The sequence below is a fragment of the Poromitra crassiceps genome (assembly GCF_964638095.1).
Source record: "Poromitra crassiceps genome assembly, chromosome: 22".
NCBI lineage: Eukaryota > Metazoa > Chordata > Actinopteri > Beryciformes > Melamphaidae > Poromitra > Poromitra crassiceps.
The window spans coordinates 5,490,970-5,516,707 of NC_139647.1; the positions used below are offsets into that span (position 1 = coordinate 5,490,970).

A 25,738-nucleotide genomic window follows, 5' to 3' on the forward strand; every position below is an offset into this window, starting at 1 on the left:
TCAGAAGTCTGCTGGCCTGATCATCATTGTAGTGGACTTCAGTGAGTAGCCCGATCCTTTCCAGTAGTACCATTTGATGCCATTGAAGCGGTTGGCATTCTGGCCCTGTTGGTAATACATCCCATTCAGATTGGATGGACCACAGGCATCAAACCACCAGCCTAGAAGATGAGAACAATCATAATATAATCACTGGTTTTATATTCATATTGTGATGTCTCCCTTTGAGACATTGCAAAGGTGATATCTTTGAATTCAGAAACAGCAAAAAGAAAAAGAAAGAACTGAATAATATACTAGAACTCAATCTAGAACAAATTAGAATTCTACATGCAAGCTTTGCAGGATGTGGCACCGGGCTGACCTGCCCATCTTTTAACACACTTCAATCAGGAAGTCCTATAAAACGTTTAATCTCTGCATAACCAATGAAATGAGGATGTTTGCATTTCAAAATTGTGTCCTGTACCAGGCAGAGACCGGCTCAAAACAGTGTGTTTACGCACTTCTTAAGTGTCTGGTTTCTGCCTTTTGGAAATGAATCATCCTTAAACATGTAGGTGTGAAACTGGTCTGGGTGGTTTAATTTTGAACATGGACTGTCAAGTTGCCCACCGTGAGGTTCATAGTGCTGCTGTGTGCAGCTCTGAGGTTCATAGTGCTGCTGTGTGCAGCTCCGAGGTTCATAGTGCTGCTGTGTGCAGCTCTGAGGTTCATAGTGCTGCTGTGTGCAGCTCTGAGGTTCATAGTGCTGCTGTGTGCAGCTCCGAGGTTCATAGTGCTGCTGTGTGCAGCTCTGAGGTTCATAGTGCTGCTGTGTGCAGCTCTGAGGTTCATAGTGCTGCTGTGTGCAGCTCTGAGGTTCACAGTGCTGCTGTGTGCAGCTCTGAGGTTCATAGTGCTTCTGTGTGCAGCTCTGAGGTTCATAGTGCTGCTGTGTGCAGCTCTGAGGTTCACAGTGCTGCTGTGTGCAGCTCTGAGGTTCATAGTGCTGCTGTGTGCAGCTCCGAGGTTCATAGTGCTGCTGTGTGCAGCTCCGAGGTTCATAGTGCTGCTGTGTGCAGCTCCGAGGTTCACAGTGCTGCTGTGTGCAGCTCCGAGGTTCATAGTGCTGCTGTGTGCAGCTCCGAGGTTCGAGGGATTCCTCTGTGAGAGAGCCTCATGGGAAAAGGCTTAAGGTTAGGGTTTTCATGCTTTCCTGCTCACTTGGCAGACCCCGATACAGAGGGAGACTAACTTGGCAGTGTGGTCTCTCTCAGACGCATGGAGGATAACTTATGGCAGTGTAGTCTCTCTCAGAGGCATGGAGGAGGACGGTGTCTAGAGGGAAAAAGCTCTGTTCCCAGGCTATTAATGTCAACCATTGTAGGGGCTGAATTCCCCAATGAGTCGATCAGTGATTAACTCTTGAGCTAATTGTGCTCTTTGACACAGCCACAAAGATACCCGAGTCCTTTGAATGCTCTTGAAGATTTTTGGGGCGAAGTGCCAGAGTTGGGTGGGTGGGATTTTTCTCCACAGCACAAGTGAGCACATCGATGTGATGTGATTATCAGTGCCTCATTCCAGTTGTACTGGGAACTGGGAATTTACCAGTTCACATCACGGGAACTGGGATTTCCTGCTCTGAACTCGGGGGGCAAGCTCACCTGCCCCGACCTCAAAATCCAAGATGGCAGCTCCGCCTTTCAACAGTAGTGAATGAGCACTTCTGTTCTTATTTGTGTTTCATTAATTCAGTTGTACACACAGTACCGTCTATAACTTCCATCTGTGGACATGTTGCTACTGTATGCGCAAAATACGGTGTAATGCCTTATTATCGACTGTTATTGCTAACAACGGCTAGCCTGGCTAGAGCTAACCTGTCCCTGGCTGCTTTTCCGACTGTTTAACTGGAACACGGTGAACTCGGCTGTGACGTCGCTCAACTGGGAAATTCATAGTTCCCAGTACAACTGGAATGCAGCATAGATGTTCCTACTGAGCACAACTACGCAAAAAAACCCAGCTGACTTACAATGAGTCTGCTGCTGCTTACCTCCTGTTGTCAGTTGTGAGCATTTGCAAACACACTTGTCATTGTCTGCATCCTTTGCGCTGAAGTCACTTCCTGGCTGCCCGAGGCTGCTGATTTTGCCTGCTGTCCCACTGTAGCCTTTAAGGTGTATCCTGTCGAATGAAAGGGACAAATGGAGGAGGAAGGAGGAGGAGGAGGAGGAGGAAGTCAACAATTGCTGTTCCTCAAAAGGCAACCTTTCGCTGACGTATACTTTGGCCGTAGCTTTTAGCGCTGCCCTCGACCAAAGATGTTATTAGTCGACTAGTAGTTGTTAGTTCAAGCGATCAATCGATTAGCTGATTAGTCGTCGTCGCGTCGCACATCCTTCGTTCCCCAGCAATACACTCGCCAACTGTCAAGTAGATCGGACGAACGGTTGTCAACATATGCTCAGACACACGAGGACAAGGACACACACACATGTATAAACAGAGATTCCTTGCTTTCTAGTTTCATCGCAGCAAAATCTCACTCCAGCCAGGGACCTAAAGTTGGCACCCCTGGTCTAATTTACTTTTTAACGACAAGACAGCTCCCCAATGGAATTCGAGTGTTTTTTCTTCCTGGGACAAACCGACGAATGAAAAGTTAGTCGACTAAGACCCTTCTCATCGACTAATATGCGCAGGGATGACATATTTTTGTAGGCCAACCCAGAAGTCGTGCACTTCCTGGTTCCCTCATCGGGAAGTCAACAGTGGCGGCCGGCCACTAGAGGGCGCCAGGGCGCCGCCCCACCTACGCACATAGGAGGGGGAAATAAAGCGTGTATATATATATATATATATATATATATATATATATATATATATATATATAAATATGTAGATTCATAATGATCTATATGTGTACTGTTTTGGGTCAACTACTTTCTGCCACGGACGCCGTCCGGGGACTTCCGGCTTCTACCAGTGCTAAGCCAGGATCTGTGTAAATTGCACATGCGCTGTTCGCTCTCAAAACAAAGGGATTCGGGGCGCTGGTATCTAGCGACCAGGTGGAGGTGGGGCCAGGTAGAGCGACGACAATGCATTCTTGACGGACTCTATTTGCATGCACGAACGTGCTTTCCTCATAGGTAATGTAATGTAACTCATTCACATGCTGTGGCAAGTCCTTCTTCCAAAGTGTTTAGGCCATGTGCTTTTCAAGTAAATATGGATGCTAAAGGGAAGTTTGATGTAGAGATCAGAGGGCTGCTGACCAGGTTACTGTCTATTTCTGCAATCTGCTCCGTGATTGATATGCCTACTAATCTGTTGCCCATATGATTCAGAAGGTAGGCTACTAGTAGGCTAACGTCCGTTACTACTTGCTTGATTTAGGGCTGGAGTGGATGATAATTCAATAGCCTATTATTGTTTGTTGTCTTTCAGTAGAATCATCGTGATGATATGAAGTTATTTTAATAGTGACATTTCTGCTGTCTAAATTGATGATGACAAGCAAATGTTACTTAAAAACTGATCAAATGAGGTATGGCAGGAATATTATTTGAAAATGTAAGGTTTGTTTAACATCACCATTCAGTTCAATGAGATTAACACTGATTTTGCATACGTGAAACATATGATATTGATATTGAGAATAATCCTTATGATTATCATATTGATTTCAACCCCATTGTCCAGGCCTATAGGCTATTTGGTATAGCCCTCCCTGGACAAAAATGCACCAGCCGCTACTGGAAGTCAATGTGATTTTTGTATAGGGATTTTGGTTAAATGTAGGGATGGGATATCGGTATCGGGTGCCGATATGACGTAATTCACATATCGGATATCGGACTGACATCGCTGATCCACATTCCCATCCAGACTCCATTCATAGCTATCATAGCCTGCACGGGACCATAAACCCACCGTAACATAACATGAAACATGCTAGTAAGTAGTAGTAGAAGTGAGGTATAACCTTATCGGTTAGCTAACTCAACAACATGTCCTTAGTTTTGGAGATATTTTTGTCTCATGCTGTACATATTTGGCGGGTTTCCCACTTGACCTTAATGTGGTAAAGTGGCAGGGGTGTTTAATTGTCGCTTATTTGTTGAAATGCTATCGTAATAATTTTGAGTGGATCAATTGTTTTGTAAATATCTAATGGTCCTTTATTAATTTTTTAATTGAATATTGTGGAATATTATGAGCCAGGTAACTAATGCTATGAGATAATTGATTACCAAACCAAAGACTAACTGACGTCACAGTAGGAGCCAGCTACTATGGAGGCTGCAGCTCTGCCTGAAATAAGGTCTGTGGTTAACAAACGTTTATGAAAGTGAGACAGACCTTTGTGTTCAGCAAGATCATCTTCACAAAGGAGGACAACCATGACATTTTTGAAGCGTTTTCTGAAAACCGTGATTTTCGAAAATCGCACTTACGCACACAATGAAGGTGTGTTGTTCCTTTGTCCGTCAGCTGTTTGTGATTTCCAACACAGGCTGCTGGATGACAAAAGGCTTCATCATCTGCTGCAGCTTCCCTGGAGAACAAGTTACTTGGAATGATTGAGCCAAGTAACTCGAGCACACTGAAGACCTGAATAGCACAGTGTTGAACGGGGGAGTTACAAGCTCTATTTGTCCAATTCAAAGGAAGTAAATGGTAAATGGCCTGCATTTATATAGTGCTTTTATCCAAAGCGCTTTACAATCAGTAGATAGTCTACATTCACCCATTCATACACCAATGGCAGCAGGCTGCCACGCAGGGTGCCTACACACCATCGGGAGCAAGGAGGGTTAAGTGTCTTGCCCAAGGACACAACGACAGCAGCTGGGAGGGAGCGGGGATCGAACCGCCAACCCTTGCGTCATTGGCCGACCCGCTCTACCTCCTGAGCTAAAGCCGCCCCCTGGAAGTATCTCCATTCCACTGTGAGAATCAGCTGAGGTTGGCAAATGAATACTTCTGAAGGTTGTGGGTATTGTCGAAGGGGCGCAGATTGAAGGTTTAGGAATCTGAGACATTTTGTGTATTTCCTATTTTGGCGAGTCCTATCCATTAGGGTTAGGGTTAGGGTTAGAGTCCTATCCATTGCTGCTGTAGTATTTTCTTTGGACTGGTGCCAAGCGTTTGACATCAGTACCAGGAAAGGATACAGTAAATAGGGAAAATCTGCCGACTCCAGCAGAATTAATATGTTTTGCCTTAAATTTTGAGCAGGTCAGTCAATATTTATGAACAATGACCCACTGCTAGAAACGTCGTATCATAGTTACAGCCTAAGCTTGTGTGTTCCTGTTATCCTATATTATATGTGTTCCTATATTACATTAAATAACATGAACATGATGTGAATTCTTTGAAGGGCTTTCGACATGGAATTTTATTTTTTGAGGAATGAACATTATTTGGAGGACCATGTTGCCACTGGCATTATTAGCTAAGCCCCTTGACTTTTTGGCAATATTTTTTGGTGTATATTCTAGATGCAAGATTTCAAAAGCAGTGTTGTGAAATCAAAACAGTATTCTTAGTGACAGAGTTTTCAGAGAAGAACTTGTGCTAATGTATGACTTGCATCTTAAATTGTTTCAGAAACACGAGTTGTAGTAGAATTCTGTCAATGAAATTTCTTGCATATTGGTGAAAACGTTCTCTGATGCTGTTGAAGAAACCTACCTGTAATTCTGTGCTTCACTGTCCAGAGAAAACTGCTCGTATTGTGAGAAGCCAGAGTTGTCTTCCCAGTCACTCAGCTGGATCCTTAGTTTGTAGGGTTGTTGATTGGTCAGTCTGGAGACAAATTCATTTCCCAACCAGTGTTCATCTGAAGCTTCTCCAAACCCCTACGAAGGCACACAAGATTATTATTATTATTATTATTATTTTTGACGAGCCCCACATTATGTCATCGTGTGGCAAGTACACGAGTCACAACATGTGCATGCGAGTGTTTCTGCTGCTTTGGAATTGTGTATTTTGGGCGACTGAGGCAGCTGTACCATTAACTCCCATTCATTTGTGAATCTAACTGGAGGGCTGTACCTCACAGTGTACTGCACGGAGAGTGACGATAAAGTCATTGTTTATCTTGTTTATGTACGGGCAAATAGGTGAGTCTCTTAACAAGTTGGCCTATCCCTTTAAAGGAAATATCAGCATAAACATTTTCTTCTGCCTGAGATTCCTTGTTGGTGTTGTTTTGCCTCATTAACTAAGGAACTAAGGAATCCTCCACTGATCTTATCTGATAATGACAAATTGGCATATTTGACTCAAGTCAATGTGGTCCTCCAAACCTTGGGCGACCACATCCGTGCCTTGTTGGTCCATCGTCACCTGAACAGTAGTGTCCTCTAGTAAGAGAGTGGCGTCAGCGGAGGACCAAAATGCAAGACTCATTAGCCAATGAACAGCCAGGAATGGGTCTCGCGCTACTTTTGCATGCTAAAATAAAGCCGATAATGTACAATTTGATTCATTTCAAGGGATGAAAAACCCTTTCAAAGTACAACACTGTCTATTTTGATGCAACTCGACAGTGCTGCTTTTTTTACTGAAGAGTTCCACTTTCTACTTCCTGGAAAAAAACTGGTCCATTGGAGTGAATGGAGATGTCGGAACTCTTCTATTATATGGCTCTGCTGAACAGCACCACTCTAATCAATATAGAGACCAATCACAGGATGAAGTGGATCACTGGATTGTGTTTGCGTGATTGCAGTTTGCCCATCCTTCCTTGGATTGGTTCAATGCCAAACAAAATGCCTCTCCCCCCCCCTCACACACACCAGGGCAGAATCCCCACAAAGCAGCTTAGCTCCAGGGCGGATTCATGTTTGTCATTCATTCATTTTGCTCAGATAAGCTATTTATTTCTTGCAGATTGGTTTTTCTGAATAAAGGGGGCCCTTAAACACTGTGGAAGGCCAATAACGGATCTGGCATTTATATTGTGTTTTAGGAATGAAAACCGTAGCCTAGGGTCTCTTTTTATTTAGGGGAAGAATTTCCTCTTGATGGCTTTTACCATTTTGTACTCTTTCCACGTACGGTGAAAGTCAACGCGGCCATCAAAGCGTTTCTGTAGTATTGTCCAGCCTCCTCCCTCCGTCTCCATGTCACAGAAAGCCTTCAAACACAAAACCACAACATCAATAATCTGATCAATTCAAAATTAATGTTCCGTAAGGAATCCTCTTTCAGAATGTGACAATGCCGTCTCGTCGGAGCTGGGCTTAAGCAAACATCAAGTTACGGGGAAGAGTTCCAAGTTTTAATCGGTGAAAAGTATCTAAGGAGATGGCTGTTTTAGCTCAAGCATGCACATCGTTCATGAAAGGCTGAGAACGTTTTAATTGAGCTCGTCCAACCTCGGAGACAAAAGACATTGACTGAACATTTCATCCTGTAGTTTGCAACGTTTCAAGTATTTACAAAGCTTTGTGTGCCCGCCTGTATGGCATTATTTCACTGGCATATTACACAAATGCACGTGTCGTGAACACATGCACATGGTAGAGGAGTCTCTTGCGCTTCAGCCCCTCCACAGAGGGGCTGAAGAAATTAGAAAGCTTACAAAAGAAAATACGGTAATACGACCCGAATCCTGGTCGGACTTCAACGCACCCACATGTTCCCTCTTCCATAGCTATAATCTTCTGAGGCTTGCTGAGTTTAATATTCACCAAAACGCAATCATGATGTACCAAGTTGTCCATAACTTAAATCCAAGACTCTCCAAGCTCATCCCAGTCAACCGCCCCGCTCATTCTTTTAATACCAGAAATACACATCTTATTTATGGTAAGAAAAGACGACTGAAATGCACCAGTCTGCACCAATAGAGGGCCGCGGATCTGGAATGGGCTGGATGAGAGCCTGAAAACATCTCCTTCCATCTCTGTTTTCAAGAACTTTCAACAACTACTTAATCTGTATGTATAACTTATACTTATTCATTGATCTGGGATTGTTTTGTTTGTCTGTTAACTGTCCTGATGTGTAATTGTTGTTTTGTTATACTGTATGCAGTAACTTGTATTTAAGTTGTGTTTTAAGTCTTTGCTCAGGCTCCTGCTACAAGCTTTAAGTAGCTTCTTTGGAGACCTGGCACTCCACACAATTGTATCTTGATGTTGATCTACATGTCAACTGTTTGTGTGTGTGGGGGGCGAAATAAATCTGAAATCTGAAAAAAAAAAATCAGAGGGAGGTCGGTGCTCTCAGGACATGACAGTAGGCTATTAGCAACAGAAATAAATGGGTAAACCCAAGAAGGACCTGGAGCACTCGATTCGCCGGAAATTAATTTAATTCAATAGGAGCAGACGGGTTCGTCTTCATCAGAGTCAAAAACTTCTCTAAATGTTTGATCTAAGTTGAGTGAAAGTGTATTATACACTATGGCTCGTAGACAGTCTGAAACAAGTAAACAGGCTAACCTTACCTTCACCTCTGACGTAGTGTTGGGAAGTGTGAGTGCGTAGACTCCACTTTCAGTGTTTCCCGACTTGAACACCGCGGCGCAATCCACATATGTGGTCGGTGTGTCCTGCATCATGGTGGCTTTGGTCTCTGCAGAAGAAGAAGACATCTACATTCATTTGACATCACAACATTCTGCAGCACTAGACCCTGACCAGCGCACTTAAAGGTCACTTTCATTGCTTACACTACATACCACTGACTAGTATTGAAAGTTAGGTGGCATCAGCTACTGTTCAGATGTCCTTCAGTAAGATCAAAAAAATCACTACAAGAGTGAAGGTAGCAGCACTCCAAAAATTGAGATGCAAGACTTCAGATTTCCATTTTCTTTTTTTATTGAGGGCTAACGCGTTTCGGCATATGTGCCTTCATCAGAGCATCAGTAAGATATTTGTACTGTTCAGAATGCCCCTCAGTAAGATATTTGTACTGGCAACTTGCAGATGTGGATGTGTTCAAAACAATTGTGTGAATGTGGTACTGAGAACCTATGCGTGCTTAGTCGACCTACCCTAGATAAAGAAGGAAGAGACATCACTCACGTCCAGTGTTGGGAGTAACTAGTTACTAAGTAACTAGTTACTGTAACTTAACTACTTTTTTCAGTAAATAGTAATCTAACTAATTACTTTTTCAAATTCAGTAACTCAGTTACAGTTACTAAAATAGTAACTGGGCTAGTTACTAGTTACTTTAGGACATGAAAATAACGGACAACTTCAGAGGATTACCCAGTTTCTGATCCTCAGACCTAGTCCGGGGAGAGAGCTGCAGCCAGAGCCCCAGAGGCTAATGACCTTGATAGGCTATAAGCCTCCCCAATAAGCGAAGGTTCAATGCCACACTGTGGCACAGCAACACTAACATAATGTGTGCATTAATAACAATCGAAGCAGACTTTTAAAAGTAACGCAAAAGTTACTTTCCCTAGTAACTAATTACTTTGAAGTAACTGGTAACTTTAAAGTAATTAAATTACCTTTTGAGAGAAGTAAGTAGTAACTGTAACTAATTACCAATTTTCAGTAACTTTCCCAACACTGCTCACGTCACAGTGTTTGAATTTTGCAGTGAGGCCAAACCTACGTGCCACTTCTATAGAGAGGCAAAGTGAACGTCACTTCCTGCTTCAGCACTCTACCAGAGATTTTCTTCTGCAATTTATTTTCCCATAGACTTTTTGTAAAATGCTTATAAAAATAGTTTACTTGGTCAAACCAAATGGTTCAGCTGTATTTAGAATCGGGAGAGACCATAGAACATTTCACTCGGACCAAAAACATGTTTTTTTTTTTTTTTATATATTTTCTTTAAACCCGCATCTTTTTAACGTTTTGGTCCGAGTGAAATGTTAGGTGATCTCTCCTGTTACTAAATATATCTGAACCATTTGGTTTGACCAAGTACAACTATTTCTATAAGCATTTTACGAAATGTCGATGGGAAAATAAATGGCGGATGAAAATCTCTGGTACAGTGCTGAAGCAGGAAGTGACGTTCACTTTGTCTCTCTATCAAAGTAAATGGTGTGGTCATGGAAAGCCGCATTATAAACCATCATTATCTGTGTTGATTTACCTTTGATTGAAAAAAAAAGCTTTCACCAGATGGAAGAAAACATGACGTGATGTATCATGATGTAGTTAGCTAAATCTAGCTTTATTTTGGACCAAACGGGCTTGACTCCAGCTATATGCTTGACTCGAGCTATATGTGGCTGCTGGACAAAGCCATGATCTGTTTGGAGACCAATGATAAGGAAAACGAGCATGCACATTTTGATCAACAAAACATCAGTCAACATGACGTAATGTGTTTACTCTAAAGTGGTGCTACCAGGTTTTTTCCCCCAAGCAAAGGTGAAACAACACAGATATGATGGTTTATAGTTGGACTTACCCTGCCCACTCCATTCACTTCAATAGAACTGGCACCAAAGTCTGGCCCCAATACAAAAGTCCAATGCTGTGACATGAGTGATGTGGGTAAAACGTTATTTGCATAGTCCGCCTACAGAGAGTCTACAGAGTATTTGTAACTTTTCAACAGATTTATTAGTTGACATTCGACAATTCAACTGTTTGGCTTTCTCTGTAGATATTATTTTAACAACTTATTAGATTTGATTGAGATTCAACAAGCCGATTCTGTTTGCTTCCCGTTTCCACACACGTGCACTTATTGTAATACGGTATGTAGGTATGTTCATGAATTGTCATATAGGCTCTTATTGATAATTTGTTCATCTGTTAAACAGTTGAATTGTAGAATGTCAACTAATAAGCTGTTGTGAGATTCAGGAAGACCCACTGTTGATAGCTCCCAATATGTTTTTGAAATATTTTTTATTTTTTACATAAAAAAATACAACGTTTCGAGCTCTCACAGGCTCTTCGTTCAGGTCAGGTTTGCAATGATCAAACGGGGTTCAGGTGTTCCTCATAATGAATCTAGGCTCCACCCGTGGGTGTGGTCATGTCATGGTAGACAATTAATGTACGTTGTCATTTTTTATGTAAAATAAATCTGAAAAATATTGGGAGCTATCAACAGTGTCGCGAGTCTTCCTGAATCTCATGAAGTAACTATTTTGACTCAGCACCTGGAAAAGAGATGTGCATGCGTGTGTATAATTTGATTTAATTAATAAGCTGTTGAAATTTGACAAATACTTGTCTAAACTCTCTGTAGGTAGACTTTCCAAATAACGTGTTAGTGTCTTTTCCTTCTTCATAGGTTCCTTGTGTAGCGCTGACCCACCTGCAGCGGTGGAGGTAGAGATGGTCTGTATGAGGGTGTTGAGGGTGTGTAGCAGCTGCTGTTGCTGGCTCTGCAGGGCGCTGCTGTTAGAGGCGGCCCTCACCAGCTGCTTCTCCAGCTCCCCTATCAGCCCTGTCTGCTTCTGCATCAGAGCCTGCAGCTGCTCCTTCTCCTCTCGCTCCACCTGTCTCTGCTGCTCCAGCTCCCCCATCCTCTGCTCCAGGAAGCTGAGGAGAAACAGGCCACAAATGAGCCAATAGGGGTGGGAATCACCACATGCCCCACGATTCGATATTATCACGATGCTTAAGTCACAAGATGATAGTATTGCGATATTGGGATACCGTATGCTAGTATTGCAATATATTGAGTATTGCGACATTGCGATATATTGCAGTTTATTGCCTTTTTTCCACTGCAAAGGATGTCCCTAAAGGAAAACTTTGTCAACATCTGTTTTATCTCCGATAGTTTCCCATCCGACTGAAATGGTCGCCACCAATGGCAGAGCTTATACCAGCAGCCTGTTTCCATGCAGCCAGACTTCTCTCCCGGAAGGGAATCTGTCGATCTCAAATGCCTGCGCCGCTGTGAAACATCATCAACAATGCTAGCTCGTTGCTAGTACACGCTGAAAACGATTGGAAGGGAGGGGGAGTCTGGCAAGTGAGACTACTTTACCCATAACAGCGTTTCTGCAGGTCCTTAAAAAGTCTAAAATCCAATAATCAGAATTTCAGGTCTTAAAATGTCTTGAATTCGACTGCATTTATTTAAAATGTTTTAAAATACGATTTTGCCAGTTTGGATTATGAAGTTAACATTAAAATAACAATGCATAACAAATTTGAAGCCGCTGCACCTTGGGCAAGAAAAATGCTGAAATGAGGAAGGTTGGTATAAAGACATTAGAGTCGTACTGTATGGAAAGTCTTAAAGACATAAAGCTGCTGTAAAACGCCAGCAGCAAACGCCTGCTGCCATCCCCCACGAGACTTTCACATCGGGAGCATCAAAGTCCCATTTTCCTTCATATCCTTCCTACTCCCCCCCCCCCTTCCCACCAGTATGGATGTGAACTAGGTCTTAAATTGCATACATAATGGTCTTAAGGTCTTAAAAAGCCGGCGACAGAGCCTTCTCCAGGACAGCTCCCAAGCTCAGGAACTCTCTCCCCCCGGACATTAGAGAATCAGACTCCCTCACTGTCTTCCAATCCCGTCTCAAAACCCATCTCAAAACCCATCTCTTCTCCTCTGCCTTCTCCTAGCTCCCCCTGCCTATCCCTGTGTGCCTGTGTCGTGTTTGTCCATTGTCCGTTGCACTTACGTCGTCCCACGCCCCTTTAGTGTTTCTTTTTAAAGCGTCTTTGAGGCCTTGAAAAGCGCTATAAAAAACTCATGATTATTATTATTAATAAATGTAACTTGTTGAAAGCAGAAGACTGTACTGTTAGGAACCTAATGATCCTCCCAAAGAATGTTCTCTTTTCTGATCAAGGACATTTCATTTATAGCCTTGCTTGTATTAGACACATATTTTATATGGTGTGTTAGCAAGGGTTCAATCAATCAATCAAAACTGTAGTCCAGACTCAGGGTCCATATAAAAAGACATATACAACAATAAAGAAAGAGTCCCTACTAGGGATGTCACGATACTAGGATTTCTACTTCGATCGATACCGATACTCAGGAAAATATCGATACTCGATACCATTTTCAATACCACGGGAAGGGGGGATGACGACACATCAAGAGGCATAAAAGTAAAGTTAGACAGATGGACGGACAGACGCACACTTCTCCATAATCTAGGCTTGATCAAACTTTGAATTTAGACAGCAGATTAGCCCTGCTCTAGCCATCCGTCTATCAGAACATGTTTAGCTTGTTGAAGCAACAGATACCCACCAATGATAGGGAGGGGAAAATCAGTGATTTTTCACTTAAAGAAAGCACTGCTGGTATTGAAACTGTTGCAAATGAGTATTGTATCCGTTTCAAATTTTTAGTATTAATACTTTTCGATACTATCGATACTTTTGACAACCATAGTCCCTACTTTTGAGTAGGCAAAAAAGCAATATTCAAATAAATAGTGCAGTGTTCATAAGAGCGACATATACCAGTGTCTCCACCGAGGTGACTGATATCTGACATCGCTACAGCAGGGATTTACCAACAGCTTGATAATGACAATTCTGTGAGACTTTCAGTCGACAGATAAAGATAAAGAAGGTGTTCTTTCTTACCTGTTTTTGTCATTCAGCTTATTTATTTCATTTGTTTGGACGATGAGCTGTTTTTCCAACTTGTTAGTCGACAAGGAATTCTCAAGAAGTTGGCGCTCAAGGCGAGTTGCATGAGTTATTACCTGGAGATAAAAGAACAAGGTTTTTACTAAGCAGTTCAGTTAGACTCTTGTCAGTTAGACTCTTGTCAGATCAGAGTGAATTTGGAATTGCTGTGAGCCTGTGGCATTTAGAAATGGCATGAAACTTGTATTATCATTAAATCCCATACTTGGCAGTAGCCTTAAGAGCGGCTCAAGAGATACTTAGAAGTTGCCAGTTATTTTCCCACAGAACAGAACGTGGCCTTAACCTAACTTCAAACTGGGGATAGGGTGTGTGTTGTGTTATCTCTCTTCTGGATAGAAAAATATTTCAGATTGGTGGTGGTTACTTCTGACACTTTCCAATGTATTTCCCTTCATGTGTTAGATAAGTTACACAACTGGTCCCAATCATGTTTCTTTCAATTTTCAATGAAGAAATATCACTAGAATCAAATCTATTCTATCTTTTCAAGACCTTGAAAAAAATGATTTGCGTTTTTGGTCTCATCACACCCTAGCGTATTGTAACTGTGCTCACTACCCTGAGTCACTCTTCTATGTCTAGGCTCCAAATGGACCAAAATGCGCCTGCCAGACTGTTAACAAATACTTGTCGTAGGTCACACATCAGTGGTTACCCATACAACGTAGAATTGATTTTACAATTATTTTAATGATTTAGAAAGCACTGCATGTCCTGGCCCCACTTTATATCTCTGAATGATTGTGTCCCTCCCTTCACCAGCATCACATTAAGTATCAGCCAGGATTATCGCCTCCTCTCATGACTCTTATGTCCTTCTGCGAAATTTATACTCGGGCGTCAAAGCCGTCGCCCTCGCCACGGCACAGCGTAGTCCTACGGCACGGCAGTCGGCGTGCAGCTCCCCAAAAATGCCACGCACCGTCGGTTCGACGCAGCGGACGTGAACAGCGCAAGTATACTATAATGTAGATGGGGAGATAACAGGAGAGAGTGAAAGCTATGACCAAGTATACGCACTACTACATTCTCTCCTTGGACCAACTTGTAGTCATTGAAATCCTAGTGAAATCACACAATTACTCATTTTGCTGAGGACTCCCCTGCGACCCCCTCGTCAAGCTGACGTATGTATGTGAGTATGTATGTATGTGAGTATGTATGTATGAATATGTACAGATCCTTTCAAAAAAATTGAATATCATGGAAATACCATGGATGACTGTGGACTTCAGCGGATTGTCAAGCAAAGACGATTCAAAAATTTGGCGGAGATTCAGAGGGAGTGGACTGAGGCTGCAAGTCAGTCATAACTGAGAAGTAACTGCTGATTTTCTTCACACTATAATCATTTCTTGAAATACTGTTTCGGGGGGTTTTCTGGAACTGTAGGCCAAAATTATGAAAAATGAAACAAATAAAGGCTAGACATATTTCACTTTGTGTGTAATGAATCTATAGTATGAAAGTTTCACTTTTTGAAAGGAATTATGGAAAAAAAACTTAACTTTTCCATGATATTCAAATGTTTTGGAAAGGATCTGTATTTGACATATGTATGTCTGGATGTCTAGCTGCCTCCAGTAGCATCCCAAGTTGGGGCTGATGTTGAGGCATGTTTCTGGCTCAAGTCCTGACATCATGTGTCGTCCTGTGCTAGCCAGCATAACAAGCTGCCCTACCATCAAGCCACTTTGGACTGAGGTCAACACAAGCCCTGTTTGTCTCATTGTCGAGAGCAGGAAAGCCAGAGTCATGATCTAAATGGAAAATGTGTTTTGTGACAGGAAAGAACAGAACGATCAAACTCCAATAAAGCGGCCTTCATGAACATTGGGAAGTGGGCCAGGGGGTAGGTTCAAGGGGATACTGTCAAAGAGCATGTATCATTTAGCCCATGTATTTCCAGAGACAGACAGACAGACAGACGTATTGAACTGAGCTCTTGGGTCGGGGTCGGCGACCTTGCCTCTGATTTCCCAGTTTGGAGGAAGTGCACTCAGCAAAAAGCTGTTGACATGAATCCTCGCTACGTGTGTCCAATGGACCTGTTGATGTCTTTGAACAGACGGATGTGTGATTGTGACAAACTGATAGACCCTTTCTGTGGGAATACAATTGTGCTAATAACAGGAAATGCTGTACAGTTGGCTCACATAAGGTCATTGACGTTCAGCCAAAATAATATACTGGCACAGTAGGATATTATACCCTATTTTTCTCTCTTGTTTATTTTTTCACTCTCATCGAGTACATTATTTATTGCCGTGTGCGTCATGCACTCAGGCTTGCCTCTTTAAATGGAAAGTCAAAGAATGTTGTTGAACGTGTGTTGTGATGACATTCATTTCATTTAAAAGAAATACATTAACCCGTGATAGTCCATTCATGTTAGTCTGTTCAGCAACATAGGTCTGCCCTCGGCCAGAGATTTCCTTAGACAACTACTGGTCGTTAGTTCAAGCGATTAATCAATTCGTTGATTGGTTGGTTGATTGGTTGGTTCCCCAGCAATACACCCGTCACCCGCCAAGTGTGAAGTAGATCGAACAAACAGCTGTCAAGCTCTGCTCACACGAGGACAAGGACACGCACACACACGCACACACACACACACACAGACAGACAGACAGACAGACAGACAGACAGACAGACAGACAGACAAGACAAGACAGACAGACAGAGATTCCTTGCTTTGTAGTTTGATGGTATCAAAATGTCCCTCCAGCCAGGTACCCAAAGTTGACAAGCCTGGTCTAATAACCAGACATGGGACCAAGTCACTTTGGTCCAAGTCTCAAGTAAGTCCCAAGTCATTTTGTTTTGGTAAAGTCAAGTCACAGTTATCAAGTCAAGTCCACCTTAGTTACGGCAAGTCAAGTCCCAAGGTATTGCATTCTTACCTTAAAAGACAAGGTATAAAAAAACCTGTCGTAATAGTGATAATAATAATAATAATACATAATATTTATATACTGCTTTCTCAAAAACTCAAAGCACTTAACAGCTCGAACAGCACAGACGACATAAAAACACCTAGTTAGTAATACAGCAGATCATACAACAAGTTTTGAGTAGCCATATAAAAGAGGTGATAGTGTCCGCTGCTCTGACTGACGGGAGGAAGGTTATTCTAAATGCGGGGAGCAGCAGCGGAAAAGGCTCTGTCTCCCACAGTCTTGTCTTGGGGAGAGCCAGAAGTCCGTGGCTAGAGGATCGAGGAGGGACAGTAGGAGGGGAGGAGTTCTGTGAGATATTTTGGAGCTTCTCCTTAAATCAAACGTAAATAACGTGACACGTGTATGTTTCTACCTGTGTTTCTGTACTGTATGATGGAGTGGAGTAGGCTCACCTGTGCCTCCACGTTGGTCAGTTTGCGCGTTTGCTCGGCAGTTTGACTCAGCAGGTTTGTTCCAATCTGGATCATGGTGGCCGTGTGGTTCTGCTGGATGTGGACCATGTCCTGCTTCATGCTGTCCTGTATGTAGCTCTCTAGCTGTGGGACAGAAGAACCAGAGTTACCTCAAGACAGTCGGAAGAATGATTGAGTAGAATTTAAGAACATGACTTTTCCAGGGAAGGTTTTTCTGTGTGCACTGCATTCATTCTCTATTTTTCATTATACAATGGGTAGTTCCGCTCGAGCAAATTGGTTGGACAAGAGGCACCCCATGATTGCTGATATTCAGTGTAAAGCGGCGTTCACACCGACCTATTAAAGTGTTTCCCTGGCATCGAGTTTACATACAAAGTCAATGCAAACGAGCGATTGAGCGTCTATTCACCCGGGAGAAAAATCGCTGGGTGTCAGAGCGACAGAGACGGAGCGATAGGGAGAAAATTCGCTCGTCGCCCGAGATGAAATATCCCAACTCGAGCGAAATTACGCTGGCATCAGTCGCTCGCTGTTCAACGCTGATTGGCTGCCGTGTGAGAGTGAGTCAAGGATCACACTGGCTTGGAACAAACCGCTGGTTTATTGTGTGGCAACAAACCGCATTGACAGCTCATTGACAGGCTGACAGCTGACATGAAGTGAAGTCTGTACTACCGGTATAGAGCTCGCATTAGGAGCACGCTGATAGGCTTAGCTTGTAAACAACTATGGTGGCTCGTAGTGGACAAATATCATGACATTGCGTAACGTTATAGCCCCGAGATGTCCGTCAATTATTGTGCCTGTTGACGAGCGATTTAAACAGAGCGACAGAGCGATTCCAAAGGGTGGAATCGAGCGACAGAGAGAAAAAGAAATATCTCGGTGTGAACACAGCTTAACACCACAGGATGTCCTACTGTGTATGTATCACTCTGCTTCACAGCTGTTCAACCTGATTAGGCTGCGTTCACACAGTGTTCACACCTAGTAGGGACAGTGATATGGATCCTGATTAGGCTGCGTTCACACAGTGTTCACACCTAGTAGGGACAGTGATATGGATCCTGATTAGGCTGCGTTCACACCTAGTAGCGACAGTCATATGGATACATTTGACCTTAATTAAAATCAAAATAGCTAACATTATCTAGCTTGCTGTCGGGAAACTGCAGGCAGCCAGTTTACCTGTTGCTTGGCAACACTTGGTAGTGCAATCTGGGAACCTTTTTTGTTGGCGGAGACAAACGACAGACAAAAATCATCTATTGTCTCAAATTTAAAAAATACTATTACTCGAGTAGCTTTTATAACTGTTGTATAAAAGCAATATCACACTGGAGCGTGTGCTGCTGTTGCTGTATATCAGCACGGCTGTGATTATCTTTGACATTCAGCCTGCGGCTTCGTGCCTACGACAGTCCTGCTCATATACAGTACAGTACAGCTCAGCCTCTCATGTCACATTGCCTACATGAAACCTCAGTGCTTCATAGTCAGATAGTTGCACACAGATCTGCCCACCCAGGACCTTTCCTCTGCTAGCCCCCCAGCATCTTCACACAGATCTGCCCACCCAGGACCTTTCCTCTGCTAGCCCCCCAGCATCTTCACACAGATCTGCCCACCCAGGACCTTTCCTCTGCTAGCCCCCCAGCATCTTCACACAGATCTGCCCACCCAGGACCTTTCCTCTGCTAGCCCCCCAGCATCTTCACACAGATCTGCCCACCCAGGACCCTTCCTCTGCTAGCCCCCCAGCATCTTCACACAGATCTGCCCACCCAGGACCTTTCCTCTGCTAGCCCCCCAGCAGCTTCACACAGATCTGCCCACCCAGGACCCTTCCTCTGCTAGCCCCCCAGCAGCTTCACACAGATCTGCCCACCCAGGACCTTTCCTCTGCTAGCCCCCCAGCATCTTCACACAGATCTGCCCACCCAGGACCCTTCCTCTGCTAGCCCCCCAGCAGCTTCACACAGATCTGCCCACCCAGGACCTTTCCTCTGCTAGCCCCCCAGCATCTTCACACAGATCTGCCCACCCAGGACCTTTCCTCTGCTAGCCCCCCAGCATCTTCACACAGATCTGCCCACCCAGGACCTTTCCTCTGCTAGTCCCCCAGCATCTTCACACAGATCTGCCCACCCAGGACCTTTCCTCTGCTAGTCCCCCAGCATCTTCACACAGATCTGCCCACCCAGGACCTTTCCTCTGCTAGTCCCCCAGCATCTTCACACAGATCTGCCCACCCAGGACCTTTCCTCTGCTAGCCCCCCAGCATCTTCACACAGATCTGCCCACCCAGGACCTTTCCTCTGCTAGCCCCCCAGCATCTTCACACAGATCTGCCCACCCAGGACCTTTCCTCTGCTAGCCCCCCAGCATCTTCACACAGATCTGCCCACCCAGGACCTTTCCTCTGCTAGCCCCCCAGCATCTTCACACAGATCTGCCCACCCAGGACCTTTCCTCTGCTAGCCCCCCAGCATCTTCACACAGATCTGCCCACCCAGGACCTTTCCTCTGCTAGTCCCCCAGCATCTTCACACAGATCTGCCCACCCAGGACCTTTCCTCTGCTAGTCCCCCAGCATCTTCACACAGATCTGCCCACCCAGGACCTTCCTCTGCTAGCCCCCCAGCATCTTCACACAGATCTGCCCACCCAGGACCTTTCCTCTGCTAGCCCCCCAGCAGTTTTACTTGACCCCTTGGGAGAGAGAGGATACTGTCCCTCATTATTCACTTTCCCCGTCCACATTCTCTTGGCTCTAGGTCGGGGATTCAAACCAGCGACCTTCTGGTCATTCCTTAACATTCAGTCATTGTCAGTTCATTGTGTCCTTACTGGAACGCCGTTTGCACCGTTGTGCCATAGAATGAGTCAATGAGAGAATTAGCCAGAGTTTGGTGATACATGATGGGTATGTGGCCACGCCTCCTGGTTAGGGTATTGTTGGGTATATGTGGCCACGCCTCCTGGTGGAAATGAATCAGAAAAAAGGTATTGTCTCCAGATATTGTGTCCAAAGTCAAGAACTTCTCTGGAAAGCACATGAAATAAAATTCCTGGATTCTATTCCTGTATTGTTTTAGTCCCTGCCTCTGTACACACCATATTTTAAAAACGGCATACTTGTTGTCATAGTTTGCCCGTTCCCGTCGTGTCTGACCCAGAAGTCTCCAAGAGGTGGAAGAGGACAGACTTGTCCCATGACAACTGAGACATTTTTAAAAATGTTTAGATTAGATCCTGTCCAAAACTTTACAAGCTTGTGTAAATTGTAACCGGAAGTTTTAAGTACATTCTGTTGTTTGTCCTGGAGGTCAAAAGGGAGAAAGCAGTTAGGTTGTGATGTTTTCCCAGCCCACAGTTAATGAAATAATAAATCAATAAAGTGAATATTGCTAGACATTTAAAGTTCTGATTTAACTCTAGTCTAGTCTTAACCATAAGAATATTAAGATATATTAGGACTGCACCCTTTCTACCTAGCAGTATAGCCCAGATTTAGAGCAAGACCAATCATTAAGTTATTTCCTGCACGGTGTTCCTGAGAGCCAATCAGGTGCTGTGGCTTGTTGTAAACAGGATGGAAGCGATGAGTGAGGAGTTACATCCTTCATGTACGTATGAGAAGGGGGAACATCCCTGTCATCTCCACTAAGTTTGCTTATTTACCGATCAATCACGAATGCAACCCTAAATAGTCTTTATTGTTTCCCCCCCCATGCCAAAGAAATAGCTCACGACCAGTGGCGGTAATTAGTGCTAATTTTGTTTGACTTCCTTGACTTGACCTCCAATTTGTTTGTGTTGTTGGATACACAAACGGAGGCGCGTGGAGGAGGCTGGAAGCGGGTGTCATTTTAATTTGTCGGCAGGACATTCCATCGACGGTCAACGATCTAATCGACTGTTTACTCCTCCTGCCGCCAAAGGCTCCTGTGAAGAACGCCTGTTTGCGTTCCTCGTTCACACGGAAGCATGGCGACAAACTGACGCGTTTTGCTGGCACAGTGACAGAGTGCGCTGCTTCTCCTCCTCCGTTCTCACTGGCCAGTGCAGTGTAGTTTATACTTCAGGAGATGCACTAGCATAATGCTTTCCCCTAACTTCCACCTAGGGCTATTTTGTAAAGATTGTATGATTTTTCTTTTGAAATGAAATGATATGAAAATGTATTCACACACACACACACACGCATACATATCATCACCATCATCATCATCATCATCATCGTGTGCCAGGTCTCCCAGGAAGCTATTTAAAGCTTTGGTCACATGACATGGCCTACAGATATCAACAACATACTGTACAAACATACATAGAACACACATACCACATAATACAAACTGTAGCATTTTCTGTTTTTATTACCACAGACAGCATCCTGTCGTGAAGGCTTGTTTATGCAAATCTGCCCCTACCGATACAGAAATTATGCAGTTTTGTGGGGGGGGGGGGGGGGGTCTAGGATTTGTAAGGATGCTCTCTGTTGAGTTGAAATGGATTGCATGTGGTATTTGCATCTACCGGTACTGTATACTGATCTATTCAGAACTTTAGAGTGTCTATTTAACACAACATATAGAATCTGCATTGCTTATGGATTACAACTTAGGATACTTCCTGCGAGTTTATTGGAATGATTAATGCAACGGCAGTGGCGACTTATTTAAGCTTTCAAATAATAACCTGCTTCCTCTGAACGAGTTACTGTCTTACTGATCTTTTTTTTTTTTTTTTGTCAGATCCCAGACAAGGTAGGCTGCAATGAAAATGTTACTTGAGGACCATCTTGCCCCATGACACCATTATATTTTCTGCACCAACAAGTGGAATATTTGAGAGCAAACGTTAAATTGTTATTACCGTATATTGCAACTAAGTGAGCTATGGTACAGTCCAATTAAGAAGGTTCAAGTCTCAATTAAGGACATCATTATTATTTTTTAATCGAGCAAAGTTTAGGCATTAGATATTTGAATACCAGTACTATATCAGTTTAGAAATAAATCAGTTATTTTCCTCTTTGTGTTTTGTGAATCTACTATTTAAATGCTTTACACCTACAGCCAGTTGAACGCTTGATTGCAACTGAACGCTTCCTTCGGGATCTGACGGGGGAAAATGCGAGTGAAGCTGCACCTACAGTAGCAAGCTTACAGCCACTTGAAATAGCGAGTAACACCGACCTGTTAATCACATTTTAAATATTAATTTTCACTGTTCAGCTATAGGCACCATCTAGAGGCATCATTGATCATAGGTGATACAAGTTTGGGGAAAGCCTCAAGTCTTCACCTAATGTGATATGTATGAATAGAGAAGATCAAAGCTGAGCGCCAGGCAGCGCTGGAATGGATCGGAGCTCGTTTATGTGTTAACGAGGTGGGAATTATGCCATCGTCAAGCTGTGAGCTCTACTTGTCTGGTCATGGCTGCCTTGTGTGGTTCTCCTCATTAAGAGGCAGAAGAGAGGGGAGCCAGAAAAGAGACGTCTCCTCCTCCTTTCACAGTAATGGCCTGCCAAGTTGAAAGGGAGGCACGCATTGGACACCTGTGCTCAGGCTTTGTCAGCTCTGCAGCACATTTGCTGCTCTTACACAAAACAAGTGTCCTCACAGAAGCTCTGGACACGTTTTGTGCCCCCCCCCCCTCCCCCAATTTGCTGCATGGAAGCTTCTGAGAGAATATGTGGCTAATCTAAAAAGGCTCTTTGAAGGACCTGATGCGAAATGAATGCTTGCATTTACTCGCTAATTAATTGGTTTCATCCATGCTCGTGTTGGGCATTAGAAGATAAAGTAGCGTTCGCACTGGGAACATTGTTTGGAGCTGTGGTTTCGCCCGTATGAACAGCAGCATGATGTAACCACTATTAAAAGCTATATTAATGGCTGTTACAACTCTAATTTGGGGGAAAAGATGTCCGCTGTTTGCATAAACCGTTCTTGTTCATTTAAAAATGATTTGGCAATGCTTCTCCATACGTGGAGCAGTTTCATCTCTCCCATTCATTTAGCAGCATTGGTTCAGCTCTGCCAATGTGCTGATATGGCACATATACAGCACTATACCAGAGAGGCAATGCTCTATGTCAGTGATACTCAACTTGCGGCCCGGGGGCCAGATGCGGCCCGCGATAGGGTGCAGAGTGGCCCCCCGGCAATTTCCTAATTCACAATGAAAACTAAGGTTAAATAAAATTTGACTGAGCTCCTGCTAAATTGTCAAATATGGCTGTCTGCTCGCCACACAGGCACTTGCAGTATATGTATTAACTATGCAAAGAAATGTGAGACTAAACTCCGGCTGACACCCCAAAATCCTACAATCTGCTACAGAAAAATTAATATTAATGTTTATTGACTGGCCCCTTGCCCCCTGTCATTTTGCAAAAGTGGCCCCCAGGCAAAGCAAGTTGAGTATCCGTGCTCTATGTGATATGGCACATACTATAGTATACCAGAGAGGCACTGCTCTAGAATGAAATCATATGAAAAGCAGTCGCTTGCCATTTTGGATGTTGAAAATGGGCACTGTTGGAGTGTTAGATACTTGGACGTGGCAAAATCAGAACTTCATTGAAGTAATCTGCATTTTCCTACTGAGTGTTTGCTGTTCTGTGCAGCCACTGCTTTCTTTGGCGCAGCACATTGAAAGGGAGGTAGGCGTCCTCCATGTGGACAGTGGACACCTGTCCTGTGTTGAGGCTTTCTTCTCTACTCAGTTCCATTTTCTCCTTCTCCATCATCAACCAAAGTTAGCTACAGTCTTCCAGACGCAGGTGAGATGATTTCAACGAGTGTATCAGTCCTTTTTGGGTCTGAGTTTTCAATATAAAACTTGGTGAAATGATTTGAGTATATCAGTACTTCCTGAACATTTTCAGCACATTTGAATAGTGCCGTGATCAATTTTGGTCACTATAATCGTGATATGAAGTTGTCATACTGTTTTATCTCAACACCCTAATTAAGGTGTTGCACGATGTCACAGCCTCTAGACACGTTCCCTTCCAGTGGAGGGCCGTGAGATGTTCCTTAGTGGAGGGCCGTGAGATGTTACCTTAAGGAGCCACTGTGTGTTGTTCTCCATGATGGTCTCTAGTTGCTCCAGCCTCTGCGCCGACTCGTGGTTCTCCGCGGGGCCGTCCTTTTGGACCGGGTCACTGTAGGTGCTGCTGGGAGTTTGGCAACTTTCCTGCTCAGGCAGAAGGAAGGTGTAGCTACATGGACCGTTCTGAATCTGATACTGTCTCTTACCCACAATGGTGTCTGAAGTCGTGTATCCTGTCCCCAGAGCAAGGCAGAAACTCAAAACCAGTAAGCCAGCATTCAGCATTTTTAGAAGAAAAGTATTTGGCAAAAAAAAAAAAAAGTTACTATGACTTGAGATTTTGAAGTTTTCCTTGATCTGTGAGGTGATGATTAGATGTCTTTCCCCAACAAATGTCCCAAGTGTGTTCAATCCTCTGGAAGTTCTGCAGATCCCTTTTGTTATCAGTCAGTGGTAGGAGGAGGTGAAGCCATCAGGGTAGGTTCCTGGTCCCAGACTGCATGTGTGCTCTCTCTGCAGAGAAGCCCCCGGCTCTGTGTGAGCTGCCTCTGGCCACTCCCCCTCTCACTGTGTCTCCCCTCGCCCTCCAACAACTCAGAGGAGATCATGCACAAACTCTGCATCTTACACTCTAGACCGTCATCAAGCGCCAAGGCCGCGCCCCCTTTACGGGGAACCCCACCACAGGAAAAGACTGTACAAGTAGCCGAAAACACTTTTTTTAACAATAAATTAAAAAAACCCAGTTCTTTTTTAATATAGTGGTGACACCGTCACTGTGGATGATGCATGTAACCTGGTGTAAACTCATCAGTGGGCTGGATACAGCGTTCAAGGCAAGTAGTAATTGTCGATGTATCTTGCACATTCTATGGCTGGAAATATATTGACATGTCATGGTGTCTTTGGGTCATTTATAAACTAAATAAATTCTGTTCTTTTTCTAGATTTTTTTTTTTTTGGTATTGCTATTTTACATTAAAGTAAACGGCGAGTGCCGTGTGTTTTCCCCATAAAAGGGGCACGGCCTTGATGTTTTGCAAAGTACACGTATGTGCCAGTCTGGTCTATTAGTGGTCCACAAACTTTTTATTTGCCAGTTAATTTTTTTTAACTCGAGCGAATTAGGCAAATTTCGCAACTTTGTGTCATGTCATCTTGACACGCAAATTTCACCTTGGTGAGAACCCACAGTAATACATAAGTACAGTAATACTTTCAAGACTACACCAGTACGGTAATATCGAATAGCATGCGAAAACACAGTCTCACACTTAATACGAAGCATTTCATCTTTACAAAATATATATAATACATGTGCGAGTAACCTTTTTCTTTGATCTTTTATCAAGCAAAGTCAAATAGAGGTCTAACCAGATCACCCTTTGATTTTGTTTGAAAAATCAGGGGGTTTCCCACCTCACAAATCACAAACTATCCTCCCAAAATACACAGAAAGTACGTTTTTAATTATTTCAGTGCTAATAATAATATAATACAAAAGTAAGATAAAACAGCGAAAAAGATCAAATATGATATAAAGGTAACAAATTGTACAAATTGTAAATACATGACGATAAAAAAAAAGATGTGATTTTCTTGCCGTGTGTGAACTCCCATGTGCGGGCTGACGTGTCAAGAGTGGGGAATGGGAGAGCAGGTGTGCTGTACAGGAAGTGACCTCACACAGGAGGATGTTTTGTCCGACA

The 25,738-nt window shown here is 43.5% G+C and overlaps 2 protein-coding genes across 2 annotated transcripts in view; one reads left to right on the forward strand and one right to left on the reverse strand.

The window, feature by feature from the left end:
* Positions 1 to 24,314, reverse strand: angpt2a (angiopoietin 2a; the record flags this gene model as incomplete). Its single annotated transcript, XM_083658027.1, has 9 exons — positions 1 to 161; positions 2,042 to 2,172; positions 5,692 to 5,858; positions 7,043 to 7,144; positions 8,462 to 8,589; positions 11,263 to 11,489; positions 13,517 to 13,638; positions 16,938 to 17,081; positions 24,039 to 24,314. The coding sequence occupies 9 exons, from the start codon at positions 24,312 to 24,314 to the stop codon at positions 1 to 3; spliced, it is 1,458 nt and encodes a 485-aa protein (XP_083514153.1).
* Positions 1 to 25,738, forward strand: part of mcph1 (microcephalin 1) — a gene marked incomplete at its 5' end in the record, with an annotated part of 54,365 nt that overhangs the window by 24,520 nt on the left and 4,107 nt on the right. The window lies entirely within an intron of this gene.